This window comes from Dendronephthya gigantea, unplaced genomic scaffold (genome assembly GCF_004324835.1).
Source record: "Dendronephthya gigantea isolate DGI-Jeju-01 unplaced genomic scaffold, DenGig_1.0 000047F, whole genome shotgun sequence".
Taxonomy (NCBI): Eukaryota; Metazoa; Cnidaria; class Anthozoa; order Malacalcyonacea; family Nephtheidae; genus Dendronephthya; species Dendronephthya gigantea.
The window spans coordinates 1,032,916-1,060,892 of NW_021163057.1; the positions used below are offsets into that span (position 1 = coordinate 1,032,916).

The window sequence follows — 27,977 nt, forward strand, 5'->3', positions numbered from 1 at the left end:
AGGAATTCATGTTCGACAATGTCAACTTTGTACGACATTTTTCTTTGGTAAAAAAGTTCTAGTATTGCAAGAATTCTGGTATAGCGACTTTTTCTATTTTCGGCAACTTTGAAGCAATTTTTTTTTTGAGAGCAACTATCGAGGGTTTTTCATGTTTTACGATTTTTGGTTTTACGAGAATGCCAAAGTCTGTGTGTACGTGCGTAAACAAACTCATCAGCGTTTAATTAAGCTTGAATACATGCTGGGCAATCGGTTGTTTTCTTTGTTATCTAGATGTAAAACCCTATCAATGTATAAATCGCAAATTCCTAGTCAGCCACAAACACCACAGACGCAGAGAACCTCGGCAGCGTGCCATTATATAATCTAAAAAGCATAACTTTTCAACACCTTTCTTTTCTATTCAGCCCCATATATTCATTAAATATCGGATAAACGGTCATAAACCAAGGGAAATAGCGAGAGTCGAGACTTCTGCTTTCCGGTATATGCTTTGTGACTTGTCTTGGCCTGTCGCACAAACTTCATTCGCGGCTTATAAAATATTAAAGCAGACTAATTAGTAATATGCAGTGCGGTTATAAAGATTAATAAATGCCCGCCACGTCAAATGCAGGCGAACTAAAACATTTTCAATAATGAAATCGCATTCTCTATCGCTTGGTTCAACTAACGGGCTATTTGGAAAGCCAGGGAAGGGGAATTTGGTGCCATTTCGAGATGATAACGGAGAAAAATTTAATTTCAAAAACGCTGCCTTATTCAAACGGAAATAATGAACCAATCAACTATGGCGTTCTATGTTATCTTTTGAATAATCAGCCAATAACGTCAATCCACATAAATAAATCATTTTCACACTTTATGCTAATACATGATTCTTGGTATTAATTATCAACATGGACTCCGTATCGTGTTTGATGGCGCTGTTTGATTTGGTCGCTTTATTCGCTGTGATAGGACTTCTATTTATGTATTTCGTTCATGTCGTAGCTATTGTCTACGGGTAAGATTTCTTGTGCACTTTTATGTATTTTATACTGTGTAATTCACTGTAGTGAAATTTGTCCTTTGTTGCTTTATTCGATGCACGAGACTTTGTTTATAACGTGAGGTCATTCACTCGTAGAAACATCCGTCTATTTTTTGTAGCAAAGTTAAGCTCCACAGATTCAATTTGACATCAAGTCATGTTTCTCAGGGTCCTAATAATTTCTGTCCTGGTGTCAGTATGTTAAAGGTTTGTGTATAGAGAGATCCGTAACATAATTGTGTAATTTTGATCATATAAATATAAGGTATAAATTTTGTGTAAATCGATAAAATTAAGCAGTCTCGTATTTCAAGAGTGGAAATTGTTTTTCATAAAGTATGAAATCCACCTGATCTGGGTGATACTTGACGATGTATATCTTACATAGCTGATCTTTATACTTAGATACGAATTACACATAATTATACACATAAAAAATTCTGTTGAACCTTGGAAAGTTATTTATATATGCTGGAAAGTGGCCCATCCAGTATGCAATTTGGTTCAGTGTACAAACTCAATAGTATGCATGTGCTATATTCAGAATGGCTTTCAGTGATGTAATTTTTAGAAAGAAATTTTGAAGATACTTGAACTATTGTTTCATTTATCTTAAAATATTTCTCTCAGCAGCTAAGTTGGGCCGGGTGTGAATAACGTACATTATCTTTTCAGTCTATAGTCCTTTCAGTGTATAAAGAGTCTATTTGAAGGTAGAATTTTATATTCTATATGAGGCACTGCCTCATGGTGACCTAATGAATACAAATTGCATATAGCTGTTTTGAATGCAAACATTCTCACCACTAATTTATATAGCAAATGATGCCCTCTCTCTAACATTAATTTAATTTTCCTGGGGCCAGTTGCATAAAAGGGTAATTAACTTTTAACTGTAGTTAGTGACAGAATTTTCCAATCAGAGTTACGTGTTTCAGAGTTAACTAGGACTTAACTATGTAAAATGTAGTTCAGAATTTTATTTAAACAACTGGCCCCTGGACAGTATATATGTATTTAATTTCCCTTTGAAAACATTCATTTTCTTCCCACCTTTTAACTATTGTTAGGTAAATCTGCTCTTCTATTATTTTATTGTCATCATTGTATCATGAATTGTCATCATTGTATGATTATCAAACAACACAACATATACCTCATATAATAACAAGGGGCATGCATGAGGCAAAACGTTTTCAAGGGTCAAAGTGGACCTCCTGCTCTTTTTTTTCCTGAAAATGCCTGCATTTTTGCAATAATTGTGAGGGCTATGTTTTTGTTTGCAACATAAAAATAATTCTATTTTTCCTGCATATGCCAGAGCTAATTTGGTGGCGGTGCCCCCTTTTTGGTGGCGGTGCAACCTTGCACTCCCCACTACCTCACATGTTATGGAAATAACCCTGTTCTTGGTTTCTATCCAAATGAAAACCTGGTCTTCTCTAAGAACCTCTGAAATGCGAATTAGTATATAAGCCATAATCATAAAGTATCCCTTTCTTGGCATGTGGAAGCTAAGCAACTTCAAATGTAAAATGGACAATAGGGTGTAACTAATAAAGTTTGTAAAAGTGTACATAATTGTAATTTTTTTTGGAATTGTAATCATATTATTGTATATAATAATTACATACGTACATATTGTAATGGTACTAGTACCACATAACTTATTTTGTAAATAATAAAGTAAAGTATTTGCTTTTAAAGGTCAGTTACAGTCGGTAATGTAGACGAACGCTTTGTTTACATTTTGAATCGCTATATCTTAAAATATCCTGTCAGTGTCATATCGGTATATTTATCACTATTTCGGTTCACTATATTTCTAAATGAATACGAGATAGAGTTTATGTAATTATGTTCAAAGAAAACATGCGAAATTTGGGAAATTTCTAAATCATGGGTCCCCCAATGTTATGACCACAGAGACAGAGCTCAACCGCTGCGCGAAAGCCGTTGTTAACGTATTATAAACTGCTTAAGTAACGGTATTATGACCGTCATCACTGTCCGAAAGTAGCTATATCCCTGTAAAAGCTAGTAAAATCTAAAACCTCTTTCAAAGTCATCAAAGAGTCGCAATATTAGAAGTGATATTGATCTCCGGTTTAAAACGGTAAATGGACGGTATAAACATATTTCCTTTGTGGTTTTTCAATCAAAATTTTGCATCAATTACCGGCGTCTGTGAGGGGGGGGGGGGGGTTACAAATGAAGATGATTTAATATTGTTATATAGCCAAAACATAGGTGCTGTGTATTTTAAATGTGTATACTGTAATTAATTCGTAGTCACATGACTTTAAATAATGCAAGTAAAAAATTGTTGCTCGCATATTGTCGTAACAAAGTAGTGTGTTTAATTTGTAACGTGTATGTTTTTGTTCTTATGTAACAAAGCACTTAATGTACACCACCTCGGGAATTAGTGAGTTTTGTTTTCCCTCGAGTCTCAATGTTTGTCAGACTCTTGGGGAAACAAAACTCATTATTTCCCTTAATATTATACATTAAGTGTACAATATATGCTGAAATCATAGCTTGTCATCCAAATCAGGCTTGTCATCCAAATAATATATTGAGCTCGTGCTAGTTGTGGCTAATGAAACGTGGCTAGAAATCTCAATTTAGCAATAATGTTGTTATATTTTGATCAGAATTTGTTTTTATTGCATTATTGTTATATTCATTAAACACCACCTCGACAATGGTGATTAAACATAAAGCTAGATTTGCTAGTAATTGTCGTGAATAAGTCATTTTCAATGATGAGAAATAGTCCGGATCAGTGTAAATTTGTCTTTAAATAAATACTTTATCTCTGTATTCTTATCAGTCATTGTTCACTGCACACACTCTATCGCATCAGCCACCTTGACATGTTCACACCACTCAAGAATAACAGAAACTAGACATTAACAGTTATATTGTAATTCGAGTCAAGTGGAATATTTACTTTCGCACTTTACGTTCTGTTAGCCTCTCGTCGGCGAAGATGAAAACCTGTACATGAACTTGAAAAGTTGTTTTGACCTTAACTATGAAAAGGTATGGTATTGTATCATGCATATTTGAGTCTAATCCTACTTCATCGTCAGAATTGAATCTACAATTCAGGTCTATATAATATATATAGACGATAGTTCATATATCAAGTTCGCTTCCCAAATAAGTAAATCATAAATTGTAAATACCTAATTAATTTTGTTATAAGCCTATAAAATGGCAAATTTGAGATCTAAAAAATAATAGTCAGAAATAGTAAGAAATAATAGTCTGTATTTTTTCGTAACGAACAATGATATATACATAATTATTATTTCGCTATATATATCGTATATACCTAACTAGCAAAGCCAGTGATTTTTTTTTGAATTGAGATAAATTTTAACCAGCGAGTTACAATATGCATGTAAGTTATTATTTTAGAGTTATCTTTCATCAATCTCAATTTCGATGTTTCCATTTGACCAAAATTTGTTCATTATATATACATTCTAGCTGCAAATTCTGTTTTGTGTTCAAGACGAAAACGATCCCGCCACTCGAACAGTTAAGAAACTCATGGATGACTATCCCAATGCAGATGTTCAACTGCTAACATGTATGTTAATTTAATATCACTCTAATTTCTATTTTTTTTTATTCTCATGTGTGATTCCATATGTATCTCACACCTTTATTATAAAAATCTTTTGAAATAATTCCACTTTGCACGATCACTTGCTGTCATGAATATATTTATATATAGTGCATCCGGTTAGATTTTCAGATTTTGTGGCTTGTACTGTAGGTGCAACGACTGGAGGAGTAAATCCAAAAATAAACAATATGTTGCAAGGCTACAAAGTTGCAAAGTACGATTTGATATGGATAAATGATAGTGCATTATTTGGTAAGTTAGCACTCACGTGGAACTCTCATTCTTGGGTAGCAATCGAATAAGGTTGAAATTTGAACATAGAACTTCACATACATGCTCAACACCTTCACTCCATATTCCAAACTAAAGTATCTGTTCATGACAATAACTCAGTTTTTAAAATAATATATAATTTATTCTAACTAAAATAATTTGCAGATATGCATATTAATTACAATATATAGATTAAATTTTAACGATTGCCATTTCCATTACGGAAAAGTAGATTCGAAAATCTTCTCAGCCAATCACAGGGCTCCATTTTACCGGAAGTGGCTCTTGTCATATAGTAAATTTGCAACATACAGCAAATACTTATATGATTAACGAAATAGAAAGGTCAAGCCATTCATAACCATACTTCTTATGGTTGGATGTGATAATTGTTGACGGTTCATAAATTTTAACAATAATTTAAAGATATTTCCTCGTTGATTCCAGTTCATCCTAATACACTGTCGCAAATGGTTTCTGATATGGCCGATGATGTTGGAATAACTCATCAGGTATATTAATATTTGAATATGGTTTGGTTTTCACAAGCAGTGAACATTCATTTAATATTATTACAATTATACATACAGTCTTTTATTTTCTAAGATACCTTTGACATAATATGGTATTTATTCATATTTCCGCCATTTCAATTTTTTCTCTTTATGTTATGTTTAACGAAATGGTAACACATATTATACAAAAGTATAGTAAACCGCCATAAAATATATTTTCATTTCACTGATCGGTATACAGGTACCGTTTCTGATGAATAAGTCGTCTTTTGCTGGAGTACTTCAAAAGGTCAGTTATCCCAATGAGACTAATTGAAAAAATGAAACCTAATTGGAAATGCATGTACTATAAAAATTTTACAGTAATAGCAAAAAGACAAATTTTATAGTAAAGCAAAGAGATGAATGAAACATTATCGGGATGGAGAGAGGGTGTTGACTAGCTGGAATTTTTCTACGAATGTTTTGAAAAATTATTATAGGTTCTGCATGTGCTCCTTTAGTACCTATTGACTATTATTTTATTCTCCAATTTATGCCCTGCCAATGAATATATTTTGATGCAAATGAAAAACAGTGCAATATATAGAACAAACCATGCAGATGTGTAGGACTATTACAGTATGGGTTAACAATAATAATACTTTATAATAGGTTTATTTTGGCACCCAACATGCCCGTGTGTATCTCTTTGCAAATGCTCTTGGTTTTACATGTACAAATGGAATGTCCATGTTGTTGAGGAAGCATGTGCTAGATAAAGTAGGTACGCAGCGATGTAGTTTATTGTTTCGGTATATATATATGTATATATATAATAGAGATTTGCGAGTTTGGCAATCTATAGGACAAGAATTAGCTACAATATTTATATTGCCTTTTTCGTGGTGTTCCACTTAGAACTAAAACACTCGTAAAAAGCATGCGCTATACACTACTACATCTGGGATACGGTGTGCAGATATTGTGTTTTGGGTGTCATGACAAAAAATGGCGTGAAATTGATGTCTATATATACCAATAAATAACATGCACAGTATAGTTTTAAAATAATTTTTTCGTCGTTGCTGTATTTTAATACCCGCCTAATAATACGACAGAGATTATAACAGTTCCAAAATAAACAAGGAAACGACAGTTACAAAATAAACAAGGAAAAAGTAAATCAACGCAGTTTGTTCTCTTGAAAAGCAGAAGAAACTTTGTAGAGTCAACCAAGATGGCGTCGAATGACCGATTATGGCGTCATTTGCAAACCAAGAATTGTGCGTAAATTACTCATTTATAAACAAGTGCATGCATGTATTTTTTTGATATTATGATAGATCAGACTTTTCTCTGCTGATCTACATATATTTTTATACCAATTAAATGGAGAAAAAATAAGCAAATACGAGCTCGATTGAAAGTTGGGATGAAAATCGGATATTTCCACCTCTGCGGAATTTTAAAAAAAATGTTGAAATTCAACATTATTATTTGTGCGTTTGCGTAGTTAATTGTTCTAAGCATCGTTTAACAAAAGGCGGCCTCAAAATGCTCATGATTAATTGATTTTTCTTTTGTTAAGCGTAGAGGTGAAAAAAAGTGATATTCACTACGATTTTCAACGAAACCGTATATAACCAGCTCATTTTTCTTCATATGGTTCGCGTAACATATATCATTCAACAGCAAAAAGCCTGATCTAACTTAATATTACAAAATTACTCTCACTATATCAAGTAATTTATGCACAATAGCGCGCTGAAGTTAGGTTACCGTTTTTTTATACACCCTGTGTATAGAGAGAGACACACAAAGGCAGTATTAATTTCCTTCGATCAAATGCTTAAAAATTTTAATTACTACGCAAAACAAAATATAGCTAATATTATAGGCGAGATCGTAAATCATATTCGCATTTTTTTGTTGGGAGAAAATTGTTTCTTAGACTTTTTTACTAAATGAAATTACAACTACGCCATGTATATTCTTTTAATTGTTATGATCTGTTTCTGCGCATGTTCCAATATTGTCGAGTTAAGTTGCTACTCTTCGGACGAATAATCGTAATTGTTTATATTGTAGTTTCATGTACGCATTAGTTTCCTGGCCCGGTGCATGCACGAGAACGGTGCATGCATGAAAATGTTTTAACTACATTTTAACTACATTATACATTTAACTACATTATACATTTAACTACATTATACATTTAACTACATTATACATAACTATATTATACATTTATTTTTCAGGCGGAATTCAGGCATTTTCTTCCTACATTGCCGAGGATTTCTTTATAAGTAAATCTTTTGCCGATAGGTAAATTTACTTGAAATGTTTCTCTTTTTGGTTTTACCTAAAATTTATTAATACTGCTAATGCCAGTGATTAATTTTATCAATTTCATATATTTATCGCATTTCGCGCTTTGGATCTGATTCCTCTGAAGTTGAATAACCCCTCTGAAAGTACTAATAAAATACAGGGTGTCCCAAAGAAACGGAACCCGCGTTATTAATTATGTATTCGTTGGAACTATTATTTACTGCAATCAGATTGTTATTTTCACTAGTTTAATAAACTTGACATTTCTGCATGTGCCTCTGCATGGGATGTCATATAAAATTATTTTGTACTGAAACAGTGTAAGTGAAAGCAATACAAACCAAAGGTATATAAGACGTTTTTCTAATTACTATATATGTTGTGACACCCTGCATGTATATGTTCAGTGCAACAATATAACTGCACATTTGAATATAAACATTCTTAAGGTAACATTCTTAAACATTCTTAAATACACCACCTAATCAATCTGCATTATATTGTATAGTTTGTAAAATTTCTCGATATTGTGGAATTTTGAAATGAAATTGATTTAATATAGTGAAAACGCCACTGAAAATCTTATAGGTTATAATACTATAGCACCATTGTTATAGTTTAAATGAGTGAATGAATGAATTTAATTTTATTTTGCTTCCCAGAGGTTGGAAAATCGTGTTGAGTAGTTTGCCGGCGATGCAAAATCCATCAAAAATCGATTTGTCGTCTTTTTTTACAAGAATGGTAAGGTATGTACGGGTGTTAAATTTTTTTTCATTATTATATTAATTATTAACATGTATTTGCACTTGAAACAAACAAGAAATGCATGAATTCATATTAGTAGCCTGGTACGCATTTGATAAAAACAAAAACAAAATATGGAATTATTTAGTTTACCTAAACGATCTGGAGACTTAATTATATCAATTAAATTTTCTCTTGAGCATTTATTTGTGCCTTTTTCATTCAGAATTCCTCTGTTTTTCATCTCTTAATGGATCGCCGGTAACGCCGGTCCATTACGGGAAAGTCCCGGTCCATTACGGGAAAGTAATGGACCGCTAAAAGTTCTTCTCAGCCAATCATTGAGCTCCATTTCACCGGAAGTGACGCTTGCCATATAATAAATAACGTTAAATTTTGGACGGTTGAACAAATTAAGAAATGCAGTGTTTTGGAGTTGTTTAGAAACTATAAAAAAATTTCAAGTCACAATTAAAACTTTTGAGATTTCTTGTTATTAATGTTGTTGTTATTGTCCCTGCAAGCATTTTAGTGTATTTTGTCATTGGAAATTTGCCTGTGGATACGCGGTCTGATAATATATATAACACCTGCGTAGCGTATGCGATACATGTGTATATGCTTGTGCCTGTAAATTTGCGCACTCGCGACGCTTTTTTAACTATGGTATTAATATTTTTATATGTACAGTTATAGCATTTTACAAAGCCAGTATAGTTAAGCACTTTAAGGCAGTTTTCACAAGGGGGGTTTAAAAGGCGGTTCAGTAAACGAATGAACTATTCCTATTAAAGGTGGACGAGGCTACGTATCACAATGATGCCGGTAATTGGAGTCCTTGAACCATTGACCGAGTGTATTACAATTGGATTATTGGGATGTTTTGGGGCATATTATTTATGGGGACTTAGTATATGGAAGCTTTTACTTTCCCATTGTTTATTGTGGTTTGTTGCCGATCAACTGTTGTTACATATTATGCAAGGGGTGAGTAAGTTTGTTATACACCTTTTTATATTACGATTATATGATATGTTAATGTTTGGACTGATCTTAAACTGGATAGAACAACGTTCAAATTTGCATATTTTCAATTGCTTCCCACAAATAGTATATTTAGATGTTAAATTACTTTCACTTATGCATGCATGCATGCATATTGGCAAAGCAATCATCGAGTTTTTTTCTGTGGAAAAAAGAGAGAATATACAGAATTGATTGATAATAGATTTGTTTCTCGGTATGGAAAACATTTACCCCAATCATCTATACAGGGTGTATCAAAAAAAATGTCCCAAATGTAAAATTTCCGTTTTTCAGGATATTTTGCAGAATTTGGCAAATTTTTGTGTTCCTAGAGATAGATAAGACTTATCTGGTATACCTAGGCCAAGTTTGGTTTTTCATTAACAAAATTATGTTACCGGGGGGGGGTGTTCCTTTCCACTGATATTGAGAGGACTTGCGCGCGAAAATGTGAAGCTGAAATTGAGATATTATTTAGCTGTCTAAAAGTAGGAAAGCTTTTTAATAAACTGTCAAAGTTTCAGGAAAAATAATGCAAACTGGGAGCAACGCGCGACCCCTAAATGTGACAAATATTTCATTGCGCGCAGTGGATTAAATGCATGGTTGATTTTAGCGTGACCGATCTCATGTAAGGCTGGGCAAATGAATAAATTAAAGCGAGAAACTGAACACAAAAACAAAGCGATTTATTCGTGATGTTAATCCTCAGCATTTCCACCATTTCATTCTAAGCAAACTGCTGCTTGTCTGAGCATACTAAACACTGAACACCGAACCATTTGTCTGTCCCTTCGCCTAGATTTGCCGGTGGTAGCGTAGGCGATTTGCAAGAAAGAATTTCGAACGAAATGGATAGTTTGAGGCAGGACAGACAAATGTGGTTCGCCGTTCAGTGTTTACCATGCTCAGACGAGCCGCAGTTTGCTTAGAAAGAAATGGTGGAAATGTTGAGGATTAACATCAAGAATAAGAATCTTATTATTAAATCGCTTCGTCTTCTTGTTCAGTTTCTCGCTTTAATTTATTCATTTGCCCAGCTTTGCATGAGATCGGTCACGCTAAAATCAACCATGCATTTAATCCACTGCGCGCAATGAAATATTTGTCACTTTTAGGGGTCGCGCGTTGCTCCCAGTTTGCATTATTTTTCCTGAAACTTTGACAGTTTATTAAAAAGCTTTCCTACTTTTAGACAGCTAAATAATGTCTCAATTTTAGCTTCACATTTTCGCGCGCAAGCCCTCTCAATATCAGTGGAAAGGAACCACCCCCCCGGTAACATAATTTTGTTAATGAAAAACCAAACTTGGCCTAGGTATACCAGATAAGTCTTAATTATCTCTAGGAACACAAAAATTTGCCAAATTCTACAAAATATCCTGCAAAACGGAAATTTTACATTTAGGACATTTTTTTTTATACACCCTGTATATATAGTAATATAATATCATGCGATTTACTCTTCTAGCTCGTGTCCTATAGTTTTCCTATAGTGATTCTAGCTATACGTGCATGTGAGTAATCCATTTCACTTGAACTTTTTACCAGCCTGTTCCAATGGCACCATTCTACGAGTTAACGCTAGCGTGGCTACTACGGGAGACGTGGACGTACTTCATATTCCTTCGGGGGCTGTGCGGAAGGGAGATCACATGGAAAAATGGCGCGTTCAGAATACAGACTGGCGGGAAAGCATATCGTATACAGGGCATGAAAGTTGAAGATGATGAGCATTGCTTGTGAAATAGATATATAGTGACACATAGTATATATTTATAATTTATACCATACCTGCAAAGCTCCATATGTACAAATCTCGCGTTTCTTCGCGTTTTTAACTACTTTAAAATGTTATGAATGTTGCCATTGTTATGATTAAAAATGTTGCCATTTTATCATCACTTCGAAATATTGTAAAACCTTTTAAATGAGATCGTTTTGCAAAATTGATACTGGCATATATTCGCCTTGTGTCGACTTCTTTTGAGAGTGATTATTTTAACGGTATGCATGCATGAGCATTCAAACAAACACCGCAGAAATTGGTGTTTATGAAGTTTAGACTCGAAAAATCTTCTAATCATTGGGTGCATATAGAGTGATATAGTGTAATTTAAAGTCGGCTACTTAACAACCTACAGTAGTCCCCCGCTAACGCGAGCTTGCTTAACTCGAACTCCTCACTCGAACTAAATCCAATTCCCCTTTTCTTTGGTGATGTTATTTATAGTAATTTACTTCGCTTAGCTCGAACCCCTCGCTAATTCGAATAAATTTTGTTCTCTCTTGGTCGAATATATCCGGTTAACTCGAACTTTGGTTGCGAATTATAGACAAGCAGACTTTAAAATGTGAGAAAATAGCATTTTGACAACTGGAAACTATCCGTCTAAATAACAACAATTAAGTTAATCGGAAATGATTATAAATTTTCAAAGATTATCTGTATAGTGCCACGATCGTTATTGTCTAGCCTTTTTAGTTCTTTTTTTAGCTGACATCTCTTCATATTAACTTCAGTTAACTTTAATATCCAGTTAATTTTTATGGTGTCGCTGATTAATAAACTTCGTTTATATTAATTAAGTTTTGAATTTGGCAAGTTCGTAACGAATCTGTGGACTTCAAAATTAACTTTGAAGTATTTTGGCAAAAGTTATGTGAAATCGACTGCAAAAATATTTAAAGCCTGATAGAAATTGTACCCCCAATTATAGGATACAGGGTTACTAAGGCCTGGTTTACCCTGTAAAATTAAGTTACGGTGTTCACAGTTAAAAATTTGCATTGATAAATGCCAAGTTTTGAATATAGTTCCCTTGAATATTGCAACCAAATACTTTGAAAATTCCATCTGTGATCAAAGGGAATTTCACAGTGTAAACCGGTCTATGGGCGGTTTTCTTTAGGCGACCAAAATGGTGAAACAGTCGAGAATATAACATTTTCAGGGGCGCCGTGGGTGTGCTAATGTAGGGGTGGCCAAAGGCAACATTATTCCGACAAGCACGTTTTTTTTCCGACATCTTTATAATAAAAAAGTAACGAATATTGACAAAACTGACAGGGGGTTTTGGGTAAGGACGCGCAGGCATTTGCTATGACAAAGATCACGAGCTACGTCTACTAATTTAAATTGACGCTTCATGCACAATGAATATGACCGATAAATATTCACGTTTTACATACGCTTTTCAATTGAGTAGTTGAATAATTTTTGATACAGTTAACTGTTTGTGGGAAAACTGTATTACAGAGATTCTAATCCACATGCATTAACAAATAACGCAATACGTTATTTCACGATACTCTATTATAGCTTTGTAATCTTAGTGGATGAGCATACAGCGTATTCTATACGCAACATTTGTTTATAACCAAAATATAAACATATTCGCAAATGCTTCCATCCTCTCATCAGTTTACTTCTTCCGCTGTACTATCGTGGTACCTTATCTTTTATAAACTTCAGGAACCGTTTGACTAAAAGTACTATAAACTTGAAAAGGATTTGCTGTAGCTCCAGCATTCTGATACGGGACATGCTGGTGTTTCTTTGGACGGTCACCATATCAAGGGGGGGTCACCATGGCCCCCCCTGGCCCCCCCGGCCACGGCGCCCCTGAACATTTTCCATGCTGGGGAGATGTAAAATTAACGCGTATAGTGCTAATTTAATGCGCTTTTATTTAATGCGATTTTACTCATTTTAAAATGCTTTCCAGCTCTATATTTTAGTACTTTGAATTTTCCACTTGTTTCTCTGGAAGTTCATTTTTTGACATCGTTTTTCATGAGTATCTATATCCAGTTAGATTATCAGTTCAGTGAGCTTATGTCTCATTTGAATATTTGAATTCCGGCTTAAACCGGCTCACTTGCATACATACATGCATATACATATATAGCAGGGTTAAATCATCAGACATGCTACGTGGGTGATACTCCGACCCCATGCAAAATAATCTTCGAGCAAACAAGTGTCTGAAAAATATTCATACAATAATTTTGTACAAATATTTGCAAATCTTGGCTTTTGCATGCATGGACGTGTATACATAATGATCGCTTAAGCTGACTGTCTAGAATATCGTGGACTTATATAATCACTTTGAGCTCGAACGTACATATTGAAGCTTCGTTTACACGCTACCGGATCCGCTTGTCACGACATCTTCGTTAGCCGTTATGAAGCAACGATTATTAGCAAATGCGTATTATTTTGATAGATTTGGTATATTTATTCAGGTCTCTGAAATTTAAAATGCCCCCTTACTTATTAACCCCAATAATTGACCTGTTCTTGACCGTGTAAACAAGATCCGAGATTCTGAATTGATTGGTTTAAGCCCGTAGCAGTCATTGGCGCACTCCAGCATGCATCATCAACCTTTCGAGGTCGTAATAAAAGAAATATCGCAGAAATATTACTTTTGGCACGCGCACGGCCAATTTCAACCCTCGCGTATAGCATTTTGAGCCCGCGTTTTAACAGCATTGAACAATGTCGTGCTGCATATATACATAGGTTGTGCCCGTATACATTGCTGCCAAATTTGTCATCATCACTTTTTGTGAACGCTATGGGATTGCAGCATGAAATTATTATTCATAAAAAAATTATACTGATTGGTGTTTACCATGCATGCTTAGACTTGTCTAACCATAGGACATTTTGGCTTAAAAATTTCAAGAACCACTGAATATATGTTGTACTAAAATACACAAAAATAGTATCTCCGAGCATAAACATTTCTATGTAGTGGCATTTTATTTTGTTTTGCATCACACTCTATATAATCGCATAGCATTTGATAACATTTCAAAAGCTGGAAATAAACCTCATTAAAATTGTTTATATATTCGGAGTAACTCGGTATTGTGGTGTATTTTACATTTAGGCTTCCTGCTGGCTTCTTTTCTTTCACAACTATTACCACATCATCTGAGGGCGATGATGTACATGATGTGATGACGATTTTAAAACAGATGAATTAAGGAAATTTTTCTCGGACGCTAGTTTTAAAATCACCTGTACACCTGTAGATGTGTCCACATCTGAACAAGCTTGAACAGGGTATAGAAAACTGAATTACATCTACAAATATGCCTTTGTTAATTTGACTAAGTTTGCGGTTGCGATGCAACAACAATGTTATTGCGGAATAGTATTGCGAAAATATTTTTATTGAAATTTTTATTAGAAAGCATGTTTAGGCTTGTCTTACCATGAGATTATGTATGGCTTCCTGCTGATTTTCCTTCTCAAATAATTATTACCACAAGCAAGAGAAAGCGATGCCGTGATGATTTTAAAATCGAGGATTTTCAAGAAATTTACCTTCAACTCTATGTTTTATAGTTTCGTTAATTCATCGTTTGCGTCCCCTCTGATCAATGTACAGGGTTTAGGAGCAGCTGTTTGGCTATTAATTATTCACAGACATGCAGATATTCAAATTCGCATTATCCTTCGTGACCTATGTTTAACCGGACCCCTGCTATTTTCATAATTTATATAACTATAAACATGCAAGCAAAAGATCACGAAATTGCTGAGTCTAAAGGCTGATCAACAGAATATGGTTTTGCAAGTTATATAACACAAGAATTTCGGCACAATTTTATTGTTTCGTTAATTCGATGTGGCGACGTCCAGTTTAAACAGACAACTCAGCCTAAGAAGCATATAAATAATGGTCCATATTTATTGCTCACTATTGTTTTTCTATAGGTTTGGCAGGTATGTATAAAGAAGTCGTGTTCTGACATGTCTTCAACTTTAGTAAACTTTCTGATACATGATCATCCGAGAACCAGATGACACAAGTTAAACAGACGGCAACATCGTTTGGTAGCAAGCATTATTAGCGTGAAGCCAGACAATTCTAATGCTAAAAATTCGGCACAAAAAATGACTGGCGCTCTCACAGAGAACGATGCTATGGCATTTTCGTCGCGTGTCAAAATTGAAGTACAACAAAAGAGGTTAGTTTCAGGAAATAAATTTTTGTCGTAATTTTTTCGCGATACTGAAACATAGGGATTTTCTTTCCAATTATGCTAGTAATAAATATGGGGTTGTAGAACGCGACAAAATGATACAGGTGGACAATAATTTATAATCCACATAACAATGCACACACTTCGGGAGGTTTCTTGTCAATTCATATAAATAATAGTAAGAACATGCGTTTCTACCATTCAATTATAAAGTGGGAATATATATAAATATATAGTTTATGAAACGTGTCATAAATTGAAAGGCGAGAGTAACTTCCTTTTTCATCAACCTAGGCTCGCATGTAATTTACGCGCCGTGGTATGACAAAAGAGAAAATTTTAAACGGCATGATAGAAATTTTAAGCGGCTGACTGCGCTTTGCTTAACTTGTAATCGTACAAAATCAAGTCGCTAAATTGAAAAATCGTATAAAATCGTATATACAGACAAATCACTTAAAAATGCCTCCTGTACGTCTAACGATTTTCTTCGTTGTTCTAGAGAATATATATGTAGATAACCTCAATATTTGGTGCGTGCCAACCATAAATGATTTAAATATCTTGGACCCAGACCTATACTCTTTAGATCAATCGTATTGCGTAAATCTGAACTGGGACATGCGCAGTATATCATTATACCAAATATCTCTTCTGAGCTATATTGCAGCTATATTTTACTTAAAATGGCGTCAATGGTTTGCGAATATTGTCGAATTCTCCAAATTGTGTCAGCAATGAACAATATTGCGTGTTATTTCTGTTTGAAAGAAGAAGTGAGTAGGAAATTCTCATATAGTTTTCAGAAAATACATAATCTTTCGTGGCCAAATATGTGAATTAATGGTTTAATATGACGATTTCTAAATTTTAGTTGCTTAGATGGCTGGAGGAAAAGATGAAAAAGTAAGCAGATTTACTTGTATTCATGCATGTGATTTTAATCTTGTCGCAAGCTGACCTACACGCGGTTATCCAGAATATGTATATCAAGTATAGAATACTTTTTAGCTAATAATAAGTAGGTAGGAGCCATCTCTATTAACACAAAAAGTCGTCATTACAACGTAGGTATGCATGCATGTTTACGTTGAAGTTTTACGTTGGATTTGATTTCTGTGTTCACGGCGGAGAGGGTCCCTGAATCTTACTATTCTCTGACGAGAATCTTACTATTCTCTCGTCTCTCTGCAATTTCTTTTATTAAAAATTCTTACAATTATAAGGCAGGTCAGCATGCATTCCTACAGTTTCACAGTGAATTCCTTCATAATTTTTGTTTTAAATAATAGTTCAAACTTAAAGATTTGTGTAATCTCTAGGATCACTTTCAATGTTTATATGTATTATATATTTGCAGTGATTGGGATGGCCCCTTATTTCACAGTTTTAATGCGTTGCCTCGAAGTAATATTTCCAACACATGTAGGGGCACCATTATATTAGGATATATTGATCATTTGATCAACATGTAATATTGAATGTTGGAGTAAAGTTTCTTGGTGTATAACATTTCAGTTAGAAAACCAAAATAATCCGAATATTCTTTAACATATATGGTGATGTTTCAACGAACGCTGAATTACAAACCATCTTTAACACATCTCTAATTGCAACTCTGTATCATGACAACCTTGATTTCTGCAATGTGTGTAGAAATAATAATTTCAAAAACCGATTAATAACCCATGGGCACTGCACTAGATATATGAATTCTGAGACCATTCTAAAGAAATTGACCGTGGGGTATTTTTGAGAATCTTTGACTTGATTTCATGAATTCATCAATGCATTCCATATATACAGGGCAATATTTATGGAAAGAATCTAATTTTTCTCTTTGTGATGTGCATGGTCATCTCCCCAAGATTTTATCAGTAAAGAAACCTAGGTGGGAGGCAGTAATTCGTGGTGGTGGGGGTATGATTGTGCATGGTGGGGGGGTGGGTATGTGGATGGGGGCATACGTAGTTGCCCTCTAACTTATCTGTTAGAAAAGGCCAGCTAAATTCAATATGCATATATAACAAATGTTTTCTAAACATAAAATATCTAGATCAATTGGATTACGTTTGTTGGGTGTTAATATTTGAATTAAGGTTGAATAAATCCTAGCTTATTTGCAACATCAATTCATGTGCGAAGCGATGTAATCTTTTGTAGGTAGATATTTTTTAACTGTAATGTAATACCATTTAAAGCTTACGAGTTATTTTCGATGACATTCGAATAACACAGCTTTCCAACTGCCTCAATATGTTCATCACCATTGTATAACCACATAATCACAAGACACAATATGTTCAACGAATTAGATTAGGATATTTTTACAATCGCCTTTTGTCACAGTGCTTATACATTATTCTATTACTTCTATTTGTAGTTATCATATGAATAGTTCCAATAATTGTAGGCTCTTTTCTGCTGCAACATGTGTATTGTTGGAGTAAATCTCAAGTTGAATTCCTGAGAAAATCAAGAATATACTGACTTCTATAGAACATAGAACTAAGCCATCTTTAGTTTGAAGTTTTCTTCTCAATATTCTATTTTTTTCAGTAATCCTGCGAAAATTCATGATGAACTGTGATGGTTGTATATATAACAAGTCCATTAAAGACTCGTTGATGGTAAGTGTGGCAGTTTCAATGTGTACTTTATTGAGAGTTTAGGCCATCTAAGTTAAAAGTGATCGAAATATGCGCGAAGATTAGGTTTCTCGTATTAAGGCCCTCTTATATTATTCGTATATAAGGGAGCTTTTTCCAGTAGCGTCGCTGGCCTGACGATTTGTCTCGCCATGCGCACATTTTGGTGTTCCTTGACAGTGAAAACATTAAATTTCTAAAGACATGAATAATTATAGTAACTTGAAATTTACAAATGGGATTCCTTTACAAATTTATGCCTGTAGATATATGCAAGTTGGCGGCGTATCAGAACTATGTATGAGGGGTTGGTGCAAACTCTATAGCTTTGTTTTTTTTCTCATTTTAGGGAATCAAAGAAATTTTGAGAAGTAAATATTAAGAAAAATGTTCGTTGTTCGAAGGATTTTGGTGGGTTTTTTGGGGGTGTAATATATTATTTGATAACTAGCTATATACGTATAAGATAATACGATCTTAACGACCTCCCTATGCTAATGGTCGTATACTGCAACGGTTGCTTGAGCATACGACTCCTCAAAATGATGATTTTACTCAAGATTTGAAGCTGAAAAAAAACAAATCTTCTGAATTAATAACATTGTGCAAAATGTCTATTTCTCAGCTAGCTGTCAGATGCGTATGGTGAGATGCCAAAAGATAAGTTGCATAATGCGTATTCAAATATATGCAGAAGAAATTTTTTTAAAGACCAAGTTTCTGCGGTGTTTCGGAGGGGGATCGTTAAGACCATACTGATTCTACTTAAAACTGAAGAAAATGACATACAGTTCTAATATTACTATGTTCAAGAAAAGCGCATGAGCTAAAACAGATGAAAGACGATCGACGCAAAGCAAAAAATTGAATTTTAACCAATTTAATTTAAACCAATTTCATATATGAATGCAATGTAGCTCTTAAAATACGTACTTTATGGGCAGTTAAATCGTAGTTTGCTTAAGAAAAAAAGATTCTGTTCCGTGAATTTTGTCGTTTTTATGTAACTGGCGCAGATACGCATGTCTGTGTGATATCTAAAACCGCATGGTAGACAGTGGCGTATAGCCAGCCTGACGATTTTGTCCGTTTGTAAATTTCAAGTTATGTTTCAGAAATTTATCGTTTTCACAGTCAATAAACACCAAAATATTAGCATAGCGGGACAAATCGTCAGGCTGGCTACGCTACTGATGGTAGCCGAACAGCATTAGTATATATCTCTATATATATGTAAAGTTCAATTTACTTCGATTGTATAAAAAAACTTCCAAGTCGTCGTTTTCAACGAAGTCGCTGTATCGCTTTTAACGTATCCTCCTGTGCACATGCACAATCTCAACCCCGAGAACCGCGAATATTCCGGTAAATCCCCTATGTGGGAAGTATAAGTGCAACAAGTTTATATTGTTGATTACTTAAAAATGTGTTTGGCTTTGGTCGCCGTTTCAACGATCAATCTTGTTCTATCTTCTTCCATCTATGCACAGGATTTTTGAAGTGTGTAAGGATTTGTAATAAGGGTGTAAAAGTGGCATGTCTGATTTTGCTTCATGAACATACACAGTAGCTATAATCGCTAAGAAGCATATTTTCGTAGCAAAAGCTAGTCAGCAGAAAGAGTCGTCGTTGTCTCTTAACCATTTTACAAAAAATATTCCTTTCTGGGATCGAAACTGGGTTAAGTACCTTTAAACCCGGTTCTCATATGTCATGCATCAACAGTCGTCGGCAAAGGCGACGAATGAAACGTTTTGTTACTTTGTATAAATTGTTTTCGTCACCTGTCATGCATCGACAGTCGTCGCGATGTATTGTAATAAATTGATTAACAAGTCAAATTTTTCGCACTAAGTTCAAAGTCTGTATATAGTAACCATCAGCGGCCACTGAAATAGTGACGGACGAACTGACCTCACGACAGTCTTAGCTAAAAAGCTAAATCCTATTAAGGTCCTAAAAGCTAAATCGCTAAATCAAGGAGCGGGGCTATAAGGCCTTCTTAGCCCACCGGTCACCGTTAAGGCTTAGCTCTCTTGTCAGAAGAGTCGTTTTTTGGTTACGTAACAACTAATGAACTTTAACTGGAACTCCCATTTGGAGCTTTTACATTTCAATCTCATTCAAATTTAGGGGACTTTCCGGTGAAAGAAATTTTGAACGTTGAATATAAAAGTCGAATTTTCCCCCCAACTGAAAATTTTAAGCTTCCTAGTGCCAGATTATTTAATTTCTGTGAAATTCTTTGGTGTTGAATTAATATCGCCCATGAGTCTATATTGCGGGATATTTTTGACACTGAAGAACACTGAAGAACATAAGGCACTAGCGTTCGACTTTAGGTAGTGTTTACACCAAACCCCCCGCACATGCACATTGTTATGAGCAAAACCGATGCGCTAAACTGCCATTCTATTTGGATTGTTCGCAATCGCACTACGGCAGCCAATCATATACTAGTAGAGAATAAAGGTGAAACATTTAGTACTTAGAGCAAAATCAGAGAAATATGCTGTATCAATGTATGACCCACAATTCGATATTCGAGAATACTTCAGTGCACAACAAGCTAATCAAACGCTATACTGTAGTCTACCCGTCAACAAATACTTAAATTTGCACGTAGCAGGTGAGCGTGTTTTGCAGTCACAGTACAGTATGAGATTTTATTATATGGCAAGCGTCACTTCCGGTGAAATGGAGCTCAGTGATTGGCTGAGAAGAAATTTCAGCGGTCCATTAATTTCCCGTAATGGACCGGCACTTCTCCATAATGGAGCGGCGATCTATCAAGAGGTAAAAACAGAGAAATTCTGAATGAAAAAGGCACAAATAAATGCACAAGAGAAAATTTAATTGCTTTTGAAATTAATAAGACGTCTCCAGACAGTTTAGGTAAACTATAAATAACTCAATATTTTGTTTTTGTTTTTATCAAATGGGTACCAGGCTGCTAATAGGAATTCATGCATTTCTTGTTTGTTTCAAGTGCAAATACACCCTTATGCCATATAATAAACTTTTTATTAACCTCGCTTGCTCGTTCTTTACCAATCGAGAAATATCGGACCTCGATATTTTTGTGCAAACCTCACTCTTTGAGCTCGGTCTGTTCAAAAAGATCTCGGTCCGATATTTCTCGGCAAAGATTTTGCGCTCGGTTAATAAGAAGTTAATATACATAGCCCAGTAGGCAGTAAGATTTATGTACATATATACCGGGTGTCCTAAAAAAAATTCCCTTCTATTGAAATCATATCAAGCCTTTGTTAGAATCTGATTGCCTTAATATTATGATAAACCTAATTGAAAGCAAGACGATTTATTTGAATGCCTCTACCTAATAACTATGCTATATTTACACACTACTGCGTTGATCATCATTCATGCATTCAAATTCTAACAAAAGTTTCATTTCAAAAGGGGGGACGTTTTTTGAGGACACCCGGTACAACGACAACGCGTATTCCAACATTTTTTATTAGGTTTCAAATAGTCCTAGAGTCGTGCATGGAGCAGCGACGCTAGTATATTTTTTAGTTTTGGGTTTTTTTAGTTTTCATTTATAATTTAGGTACTGTATTATATCGTTGCTAAATCCAATTTATTTTCAGGCCAGTGAGTTATTCTCATTTGAATATATGATGAATTTATTTATATTCAACATTTTATAACAAACTTAGTAGACATAGCATAGATATAAGACCATGCAAGCCTATAGAATTAGCGCTGAAAAGCAACCTTTGAAAGTTAGTAGCCTGTTCAATTTTTATCGATTAATTTTATGATAAATTTGTGTCAAACAAGTTTTGTGTTTGTCGTTTCGATCTGCTCATTTTGAGTTTATTCTTCATAAATTTTAATTGGCTAATTGTGTGATATATATCTTATAGTTATCTTTCTGCTGTTGCGCAGATTAAATACTCGAGCTCGCGTCAAAATCTAGCTCATATTCGTCTAATTTAGGCTGAAATCACTGCGCTAAGAACCAATAATATTGCGGGAAACACCAGTGATCTCAAAATGAATATAGTAAAATTGTCATTAACCCCGCTCCCATTAACGATTAATTTGATCCGATTCTGGTTCATTCTATATCAGTGGCGTCACTAGCATCGATAAGTGGTTGGCCAATATTGTGTTTTGCTGAATGATATTTTTATTTATATGAAAATGCTGAAGGGTGTTTAGCAAGCATGTTTGAACTTGTCCAAGTGGGAAATATGACTTTCTACCTGTTTTCCTTCTTATTACAACCAGCATGAGAAGGCGATGTGATGATGTTTTAAGACACATGCCGGATTTTCAATAAAATTTTGCCTCCGATGCTACATCTCATACTCCGTTGCGTGTGGTTGTGGCCACTTCTGCTCGATTGACAAGATCATTTAGAAGCAGTTTGCCTATATTGAATATTTAAAAACACGTTTTTAGTCTAAATTGGATGTCATTGACCTTAGTGACCGACGTTCGACAAGATAAAACATGTTCAAAGCCACCCACCGTTTTCCTAATATTCAACTATACACAAGCAAAATATGACAGGGAGGCTGGATCTAGCAAGTTGCTCAGTTTAGAAATGAAATTAGTAAAGAAAAAATTTATGCGCAATTCCATGCAACGTGTTCGGACGTGTCTTAGACAATTTTCTTCCTGACCAATCAAGAACGTTAACGAAATTAAGAATATAGGATAAGACGGGCAAATGACAAGTTTGATTCGGAGAACCACTTGCATGCCAACACTGGTCGCGTGAATTTCATCATTCTTATGCTGAAAATTCGTAAAAACGACAACACAAAGCTGGCTCTCTCACAAAGATCGACGCGATGGCGCACTTTTTATGTGTACACATTTTCTTGCAACAAAGAAGGTACGTTTCTCACATTTTTCACGATAGAGTAGTTAATTTTCTTGACAATCATGCGAGCGAAGGGTTGTTAAAAAATAGCTTAAAGTGACCAAGAAAATGGCTCCTAAGGACATGGAAAGGTGCAGTTAATCCCGTTTCAGCACACTCAATTTTCTGGTACGTTAAGATTAAAATTGGTACCCGTATCCAATTTTATCCGTGCTAAGGCTGCCAATTCAAAGGTCGAGCTATGATAAAATTGGTACGGATACCTATTCTATACCCGTGCCGTGACAATTGTTTGAGTGCAGTGAAAACGGAAGTTTAATTATTTAAATATTCATCATTACACTTTTAATTGCGCATGCATGCACATACGTTCTTTAAGGTTTCTGGCATTTTATTTGGTTTTCTTATATTTATATCAACTATATTAAATTTTGTACTCGTGCCAGTGGTATCAAAGTGGCGAAGAGAGCAAGTTTAATAAACGTGTGATGGATGTATTCTAGCCGGTACGCTGATTGATGCGCCGCGGTATTTAAAAGAGTATTTGATTAAAGTTGGCCGAGTAACGTCACTACGGGTGCGTCTTGATTTGATAATTGCACAACACCAAATAAATTGAATGTTTTGCGATAAAAACTGGTTACAACCGAGTTCAGAAAAATCACTTGAAAATTTTTGTTGGCTGAGCGAATAAAATCAAGCCTAATTTGGGAGCGTGCCTCCATATATAGAACTTATGTTTACTACATTAGCTTGCTTACACTTAGGTTTGCTACATTAGACCCAGACCTCGCTCGTATTCTGGGGTCTGCCAAGTCTTTCTACTTCCTCTTTAAATTTAAATTAAAATTTAAATTAAGAATATGTGTGAATTGTGCGACTTTTTTGAAATGTTATCTGGAATAAATGATATAATATCGCAGTTTTACCAACGGAATGAAGTAAGGAGGAAAAATTGCAATGAAGTTTTGCAAAAATGCAAAATGCATTTGTACATTACATAATAAATTTATTTAATGATTTCTATATCTTTAGTTCATCAGATGGCTATGGCACCTTGAGGACAGCCTGAAAGAGTAAGTTGAGCGCCGCTATGTATAATATGTACGCGTTGTGAATTTTCAGTTGTTTCAGTTGTTTAAAGCTGTTGTTCAACATATTAGGAAACGTTCGAAATTTCTTTAAACATGAATACTTGGGACATGTACTTCCTTCTTCAAATGATGCTTGTGCTGGTTAGCTTTAATATTGCATACTTGCATTTATCCGTGAAATTATATTTAAACGTGCTAGACTAGAATCAAACTGAGTATGGAACAATTGTGCAGACATATAAACCTAGACGTGGTATTAATAACCTTATATCACCAATTTGGTGGCATTTTCTTACAACGTATACAAATATCTTACAAATTCCTGCATGCATTTTTCATTTAAAGGTAGTGAATGCATGGAAATACATGTGTATACTTTATAGGTTACTTGTAACCTTTGCAGTGAACAGATATGCCTATCTACGGAATAACATTTTCAATCATAAAAACAAAACGTTTGCTGTGTTACGTTAAACAGCAAGTTGTGTGACCACAACTTTGCACTTGTTCTACGGAGTAACATGTAGTGTGTTCGGGAACAAAAGGATATAAAAGAGGATTTAAAAAAGGATAAAATGTGATGCAATTTTCCTTGCATTGTGGAAGCCCTACCTTGTACCTCGCTGGAACGTCTCTAATACAGACAAGGGAAATTCATTTATTATTTTTATAGCTTTTGTCCAAAAATTCCTGATGAACTCTGATGCATTGTAACAACTTCTCAAGACTTGGTGATAGGTAAGTGTGGAATAAATGTACGATGGATAGGTTAGGCATTCTGTAAACCACAAAACTCTACTTAAAAATTTAGGCAGTTGATTGTATATAGCGAAAATATTTTTCATCATGTTGCTAGACACATAGCTATATAATTTGGAATAAAATATATGTTGTGGAAACTCAACCATACACCTTCAATGATGGAAATTGTGTAAAATTTGTTATCATGCAGTTTATTTAAAATGAGTTTGTTACTTTGTTACGAGTGCAAAGTTTAGAACATTACAGTTGAAAGACCGAATCAGTGCTAAAAAATGCAACTTAGTGCCTTCGACCGAACACATGCCTTTGTAATTTCTGTGCATTGCTCTCAAGCCTCCTTGTGTATCATATTTCATACGTCTTGCAGCGTCCTGATATTTTCCAGCAGGTTAAGTTTCTATTTACACAAAAATAGCGGGAAATTCATGCCGAAAAAAAACAGATCTCCGAACTCTCTAAAATTTTGTTTCGCTTGTTTTCTCATTTAGAAAATCATGTTATGCAAACGAAAAAAGAAGTAAAAAAAGCAAATAAAACAATTTAGTGTTGTATAATATCTTATATGTTTTAGTATACTTAGTCAACCTGCACCGCAAGTACGAGCGAGTGGCCCTTTTAACTGAACGAGAGTACGGTTCACATTCGTTCAATTAGAAGGTTTCCATTTGATAATTATCATATTTTTTTGTTTCCTCTAAACGATGCGTGAATTTTAGCAATGCAAATGAGATTTTGTGATATCCTGTACACATACATGACATGTAAATATAAAAGTAATTAAAGTAACTAGAGCACATCCTCAACATAAGCTTGTGGCACAATACAGAAATATTTTCTTGATGAGGGCATTGATTTATTAATTACCCTGATGAGGCATAGGAACTTTACCCGTATACCACCCGTTAAAAATTGTTTGGTAAGTCATGGAAGAAAGCATAATGATGAGGATGATGGTGTTGGTGCAATAATAGGTCTGTTTGCTTAGCTAAGAAAACAAACCTATTTTAGGGCCCTCATTGACACCAGTGATATTTCAATGATGAGGTCACCCTACGCAAATGAATAAATAAATGTGATGTGATTTTCTTCTTTTCAGTGCGCTTGTTCTCGTTTTGCAATAATTTAAAATAATTTCGACGCAAATTTTAAATTTATACGAGTATATATGTGATTAGTCCATAAACTGTATACGAGTTTGAGGAACTGCAATTATGCACACAGAATAAAATCAAAATCAGCAAGTCTTCCTGGTCTAAAAGCTTCACGGAATAGTTTAGCTGGACTTACGATAGCAGCAACCTTTTCGAGAAGACGATTGGAGATTTGATCTTCGAAATTTCTTGCACTAATTTCTCCAAAACATATTACAACTACATGGATCTTTCCAAGAAGTTATTCATTTGTCTGGCTACCTCCACCTTACCTTTAAAGGCTCTTTTCAGAAATCATATATTTGCAGCAACACCGTTAGATCATTTCACCGTACACTTTTCTTTAACAAATTTCAAACAACATTCTGGTCAATACAACATGCGGCAACTTTAAAGTGTATATGAAATGTCACAACGGTCTCCAATGTCTTTATGGATTGTTGTATTTCATGATTTGATTTATTTTTAAATATTTCTAATACGAAATTTTGAGAAGAAAACAAAAAAATTGCCCTCAAAAGTATCCTCGTTGAGGTGATTTTGTCAGTTATGCGCATGTGACGTCACAGTATGGATCAAATTACTCTTGTGTTGTTATATAAGCGTTTAAGCATAAAACAGACGAAGTTAGACAAAGTTTTCGTCAAAGTAATCCGTTTATTCATAATGTCTGAGTCGAACACTAGTTCCATAACATCCACTGATGTTAGCGATTAAGCTGCAGATAGTTCAAACGATAGGGAAGTAGATATTGGTTCAATAGAACCTTAATACCAATCATAGCAGCGCCAGCGAGTCTGAAAATCTGTGAGAATGACCACCATGACAACATCCCAAGAAAGGACAATATCTGTACAAGATTGGCAAGTTTAATATTTTTAATGCCACATCAACAAGACCACTATTTCATTTTAATATTTACAACGTTCCCTCATGTTAAAGAGATTTTTAAATAGGGTTGTGTTAAACGTAAAATCTAAACGTACCCATTTTTTCGCAAAAATATCTCAGGCATTTCAATATTCAGTGAAGATTGATGCGTGATAGTATGCCCAATACTGAACCTTTGAAAAATATGAAATAATGGATGGGAGACAGAGCTTCCTAATGCCCCTATCACGCATAAATCTTCACTAATATTGAAATACCTCAGAAATTTTTGCTAAAAAATAGCTGTGTTTAGATTTTACGTTTAACAGAACCCTATTAAAATAATCTCTTTAACAAGAGGGAACATTGTGAATATTAAAATGCCACAGTGGTCCAATCTTGTTGGTGTGGTATTAAAAATATTAAACTTATATTAAACTTAAAAGCTCTATCGAACCAATATCTACTACTCCATCACTTGAACTATCTTCCACTGAATCGTTAACATCAGTGGATGTTATGGAACTAGTGTCCAACTCAGACATTATAAATTAACGGATTACTTTGACGAAAACTTTTTCTCACTTCATCTCTTTACATAAATGCTTATATATAAAAAACAACACAACTAAAACAACACGACTAAAACAACACAAAAATATTAAAAAATTATCAATATTCCATAAAAACATTGGAGACCGTTGTGACATTTCATATACAATTTACTGTATTTATTAATATGCAGCGTTTTATTGCAGCGTTTTATTTTACTTTACCAGAAAATAGAAAGTAATTAGTTTGCAAATGAAGCAATGCTTCCAATTTATATTGTTTATATTAAATAAAGCTTTATCAATTCCACATACCTTCTGCAATTGCAATGCAAATATTTTTCTCCTGAATACCTTTTAATATAAAAAGCGAAAATGAATATGTCAATTTGGTTTCATTTTGCGTCCGAGAACTTATAGATCGGACTTAGTCATGCATGATCACTAAACGACCTTTTATCATTTCAGCAAAGAAAACATA

At 34.4% G+C, this 27,977-nt stretch overlaps 1 protein-coding gene and 2 long non-coding RNA genes across 3 annotated transcripts; all 3 read left to right on the forward strand.

The window, feature by feature from the left end:
• The first annotated feature begins 490 nt into the window (after positions 1–490).
• On the forward strand, positions 491–11,457 carry LOC114527830 (ceramide glucosyltransferase-like). Its single transcript, XM_028549530.1, has 12 exons — positions 491–1,009; positions 1,156–1,243; positions 4,016–4,084; positions 4,538–4,640; positions 4,830–4,931; positions 5,400–5,464; positions 5,709–5,756; positions 6,122–6,233; positions 7,708–7,774; positions 8,443–8,529; positions 9,322–9,514; positions 11,105–11,457. Exons 1-12 carry the CDS (start codon positions 903–905, stop codon positions 11,297–11,299), a joined length of 1,236 nt encoding a protein of 411 aa, XP_028405331.1. The 5' UTR covers positions 491–902; the 3' UTR covers positions 11,300–11,457.
• A 3,641-nt stretch (positions 11,458–15,098) lies between these two features.
• On the forward strand, positions 15,099–19,233 carry LOC114527879. The gene is made up of 4 exons (XR_003687447.1): positions 15,099–15,544; positions 16,434–16,465; positions 18,119–18,189; positions 18,557–19,233. It is a non-coding gene; the product is annotated as an uncharacterized LOC114527879 (long non-coding RNA).
• A 3,601-nt stretch (positions 19,234–22,834) lies between these two features.
• LOC114527896 lies at positions 22,835–26,007 on the forward strand. The gene is made up of 4 exons (XR_003687449.1): positions 22,835–23,080; positions 24,104–24,144; positions 24,836–24,900; positions 25,413–26,007. It is a non-coding gene; the product is annotated as an uncharacterized LOC114527896 (long non-coding RNA).
• The last annotated feature ends 1,970 nt before the right edge of the window (positions 26,008–27,977 follow it).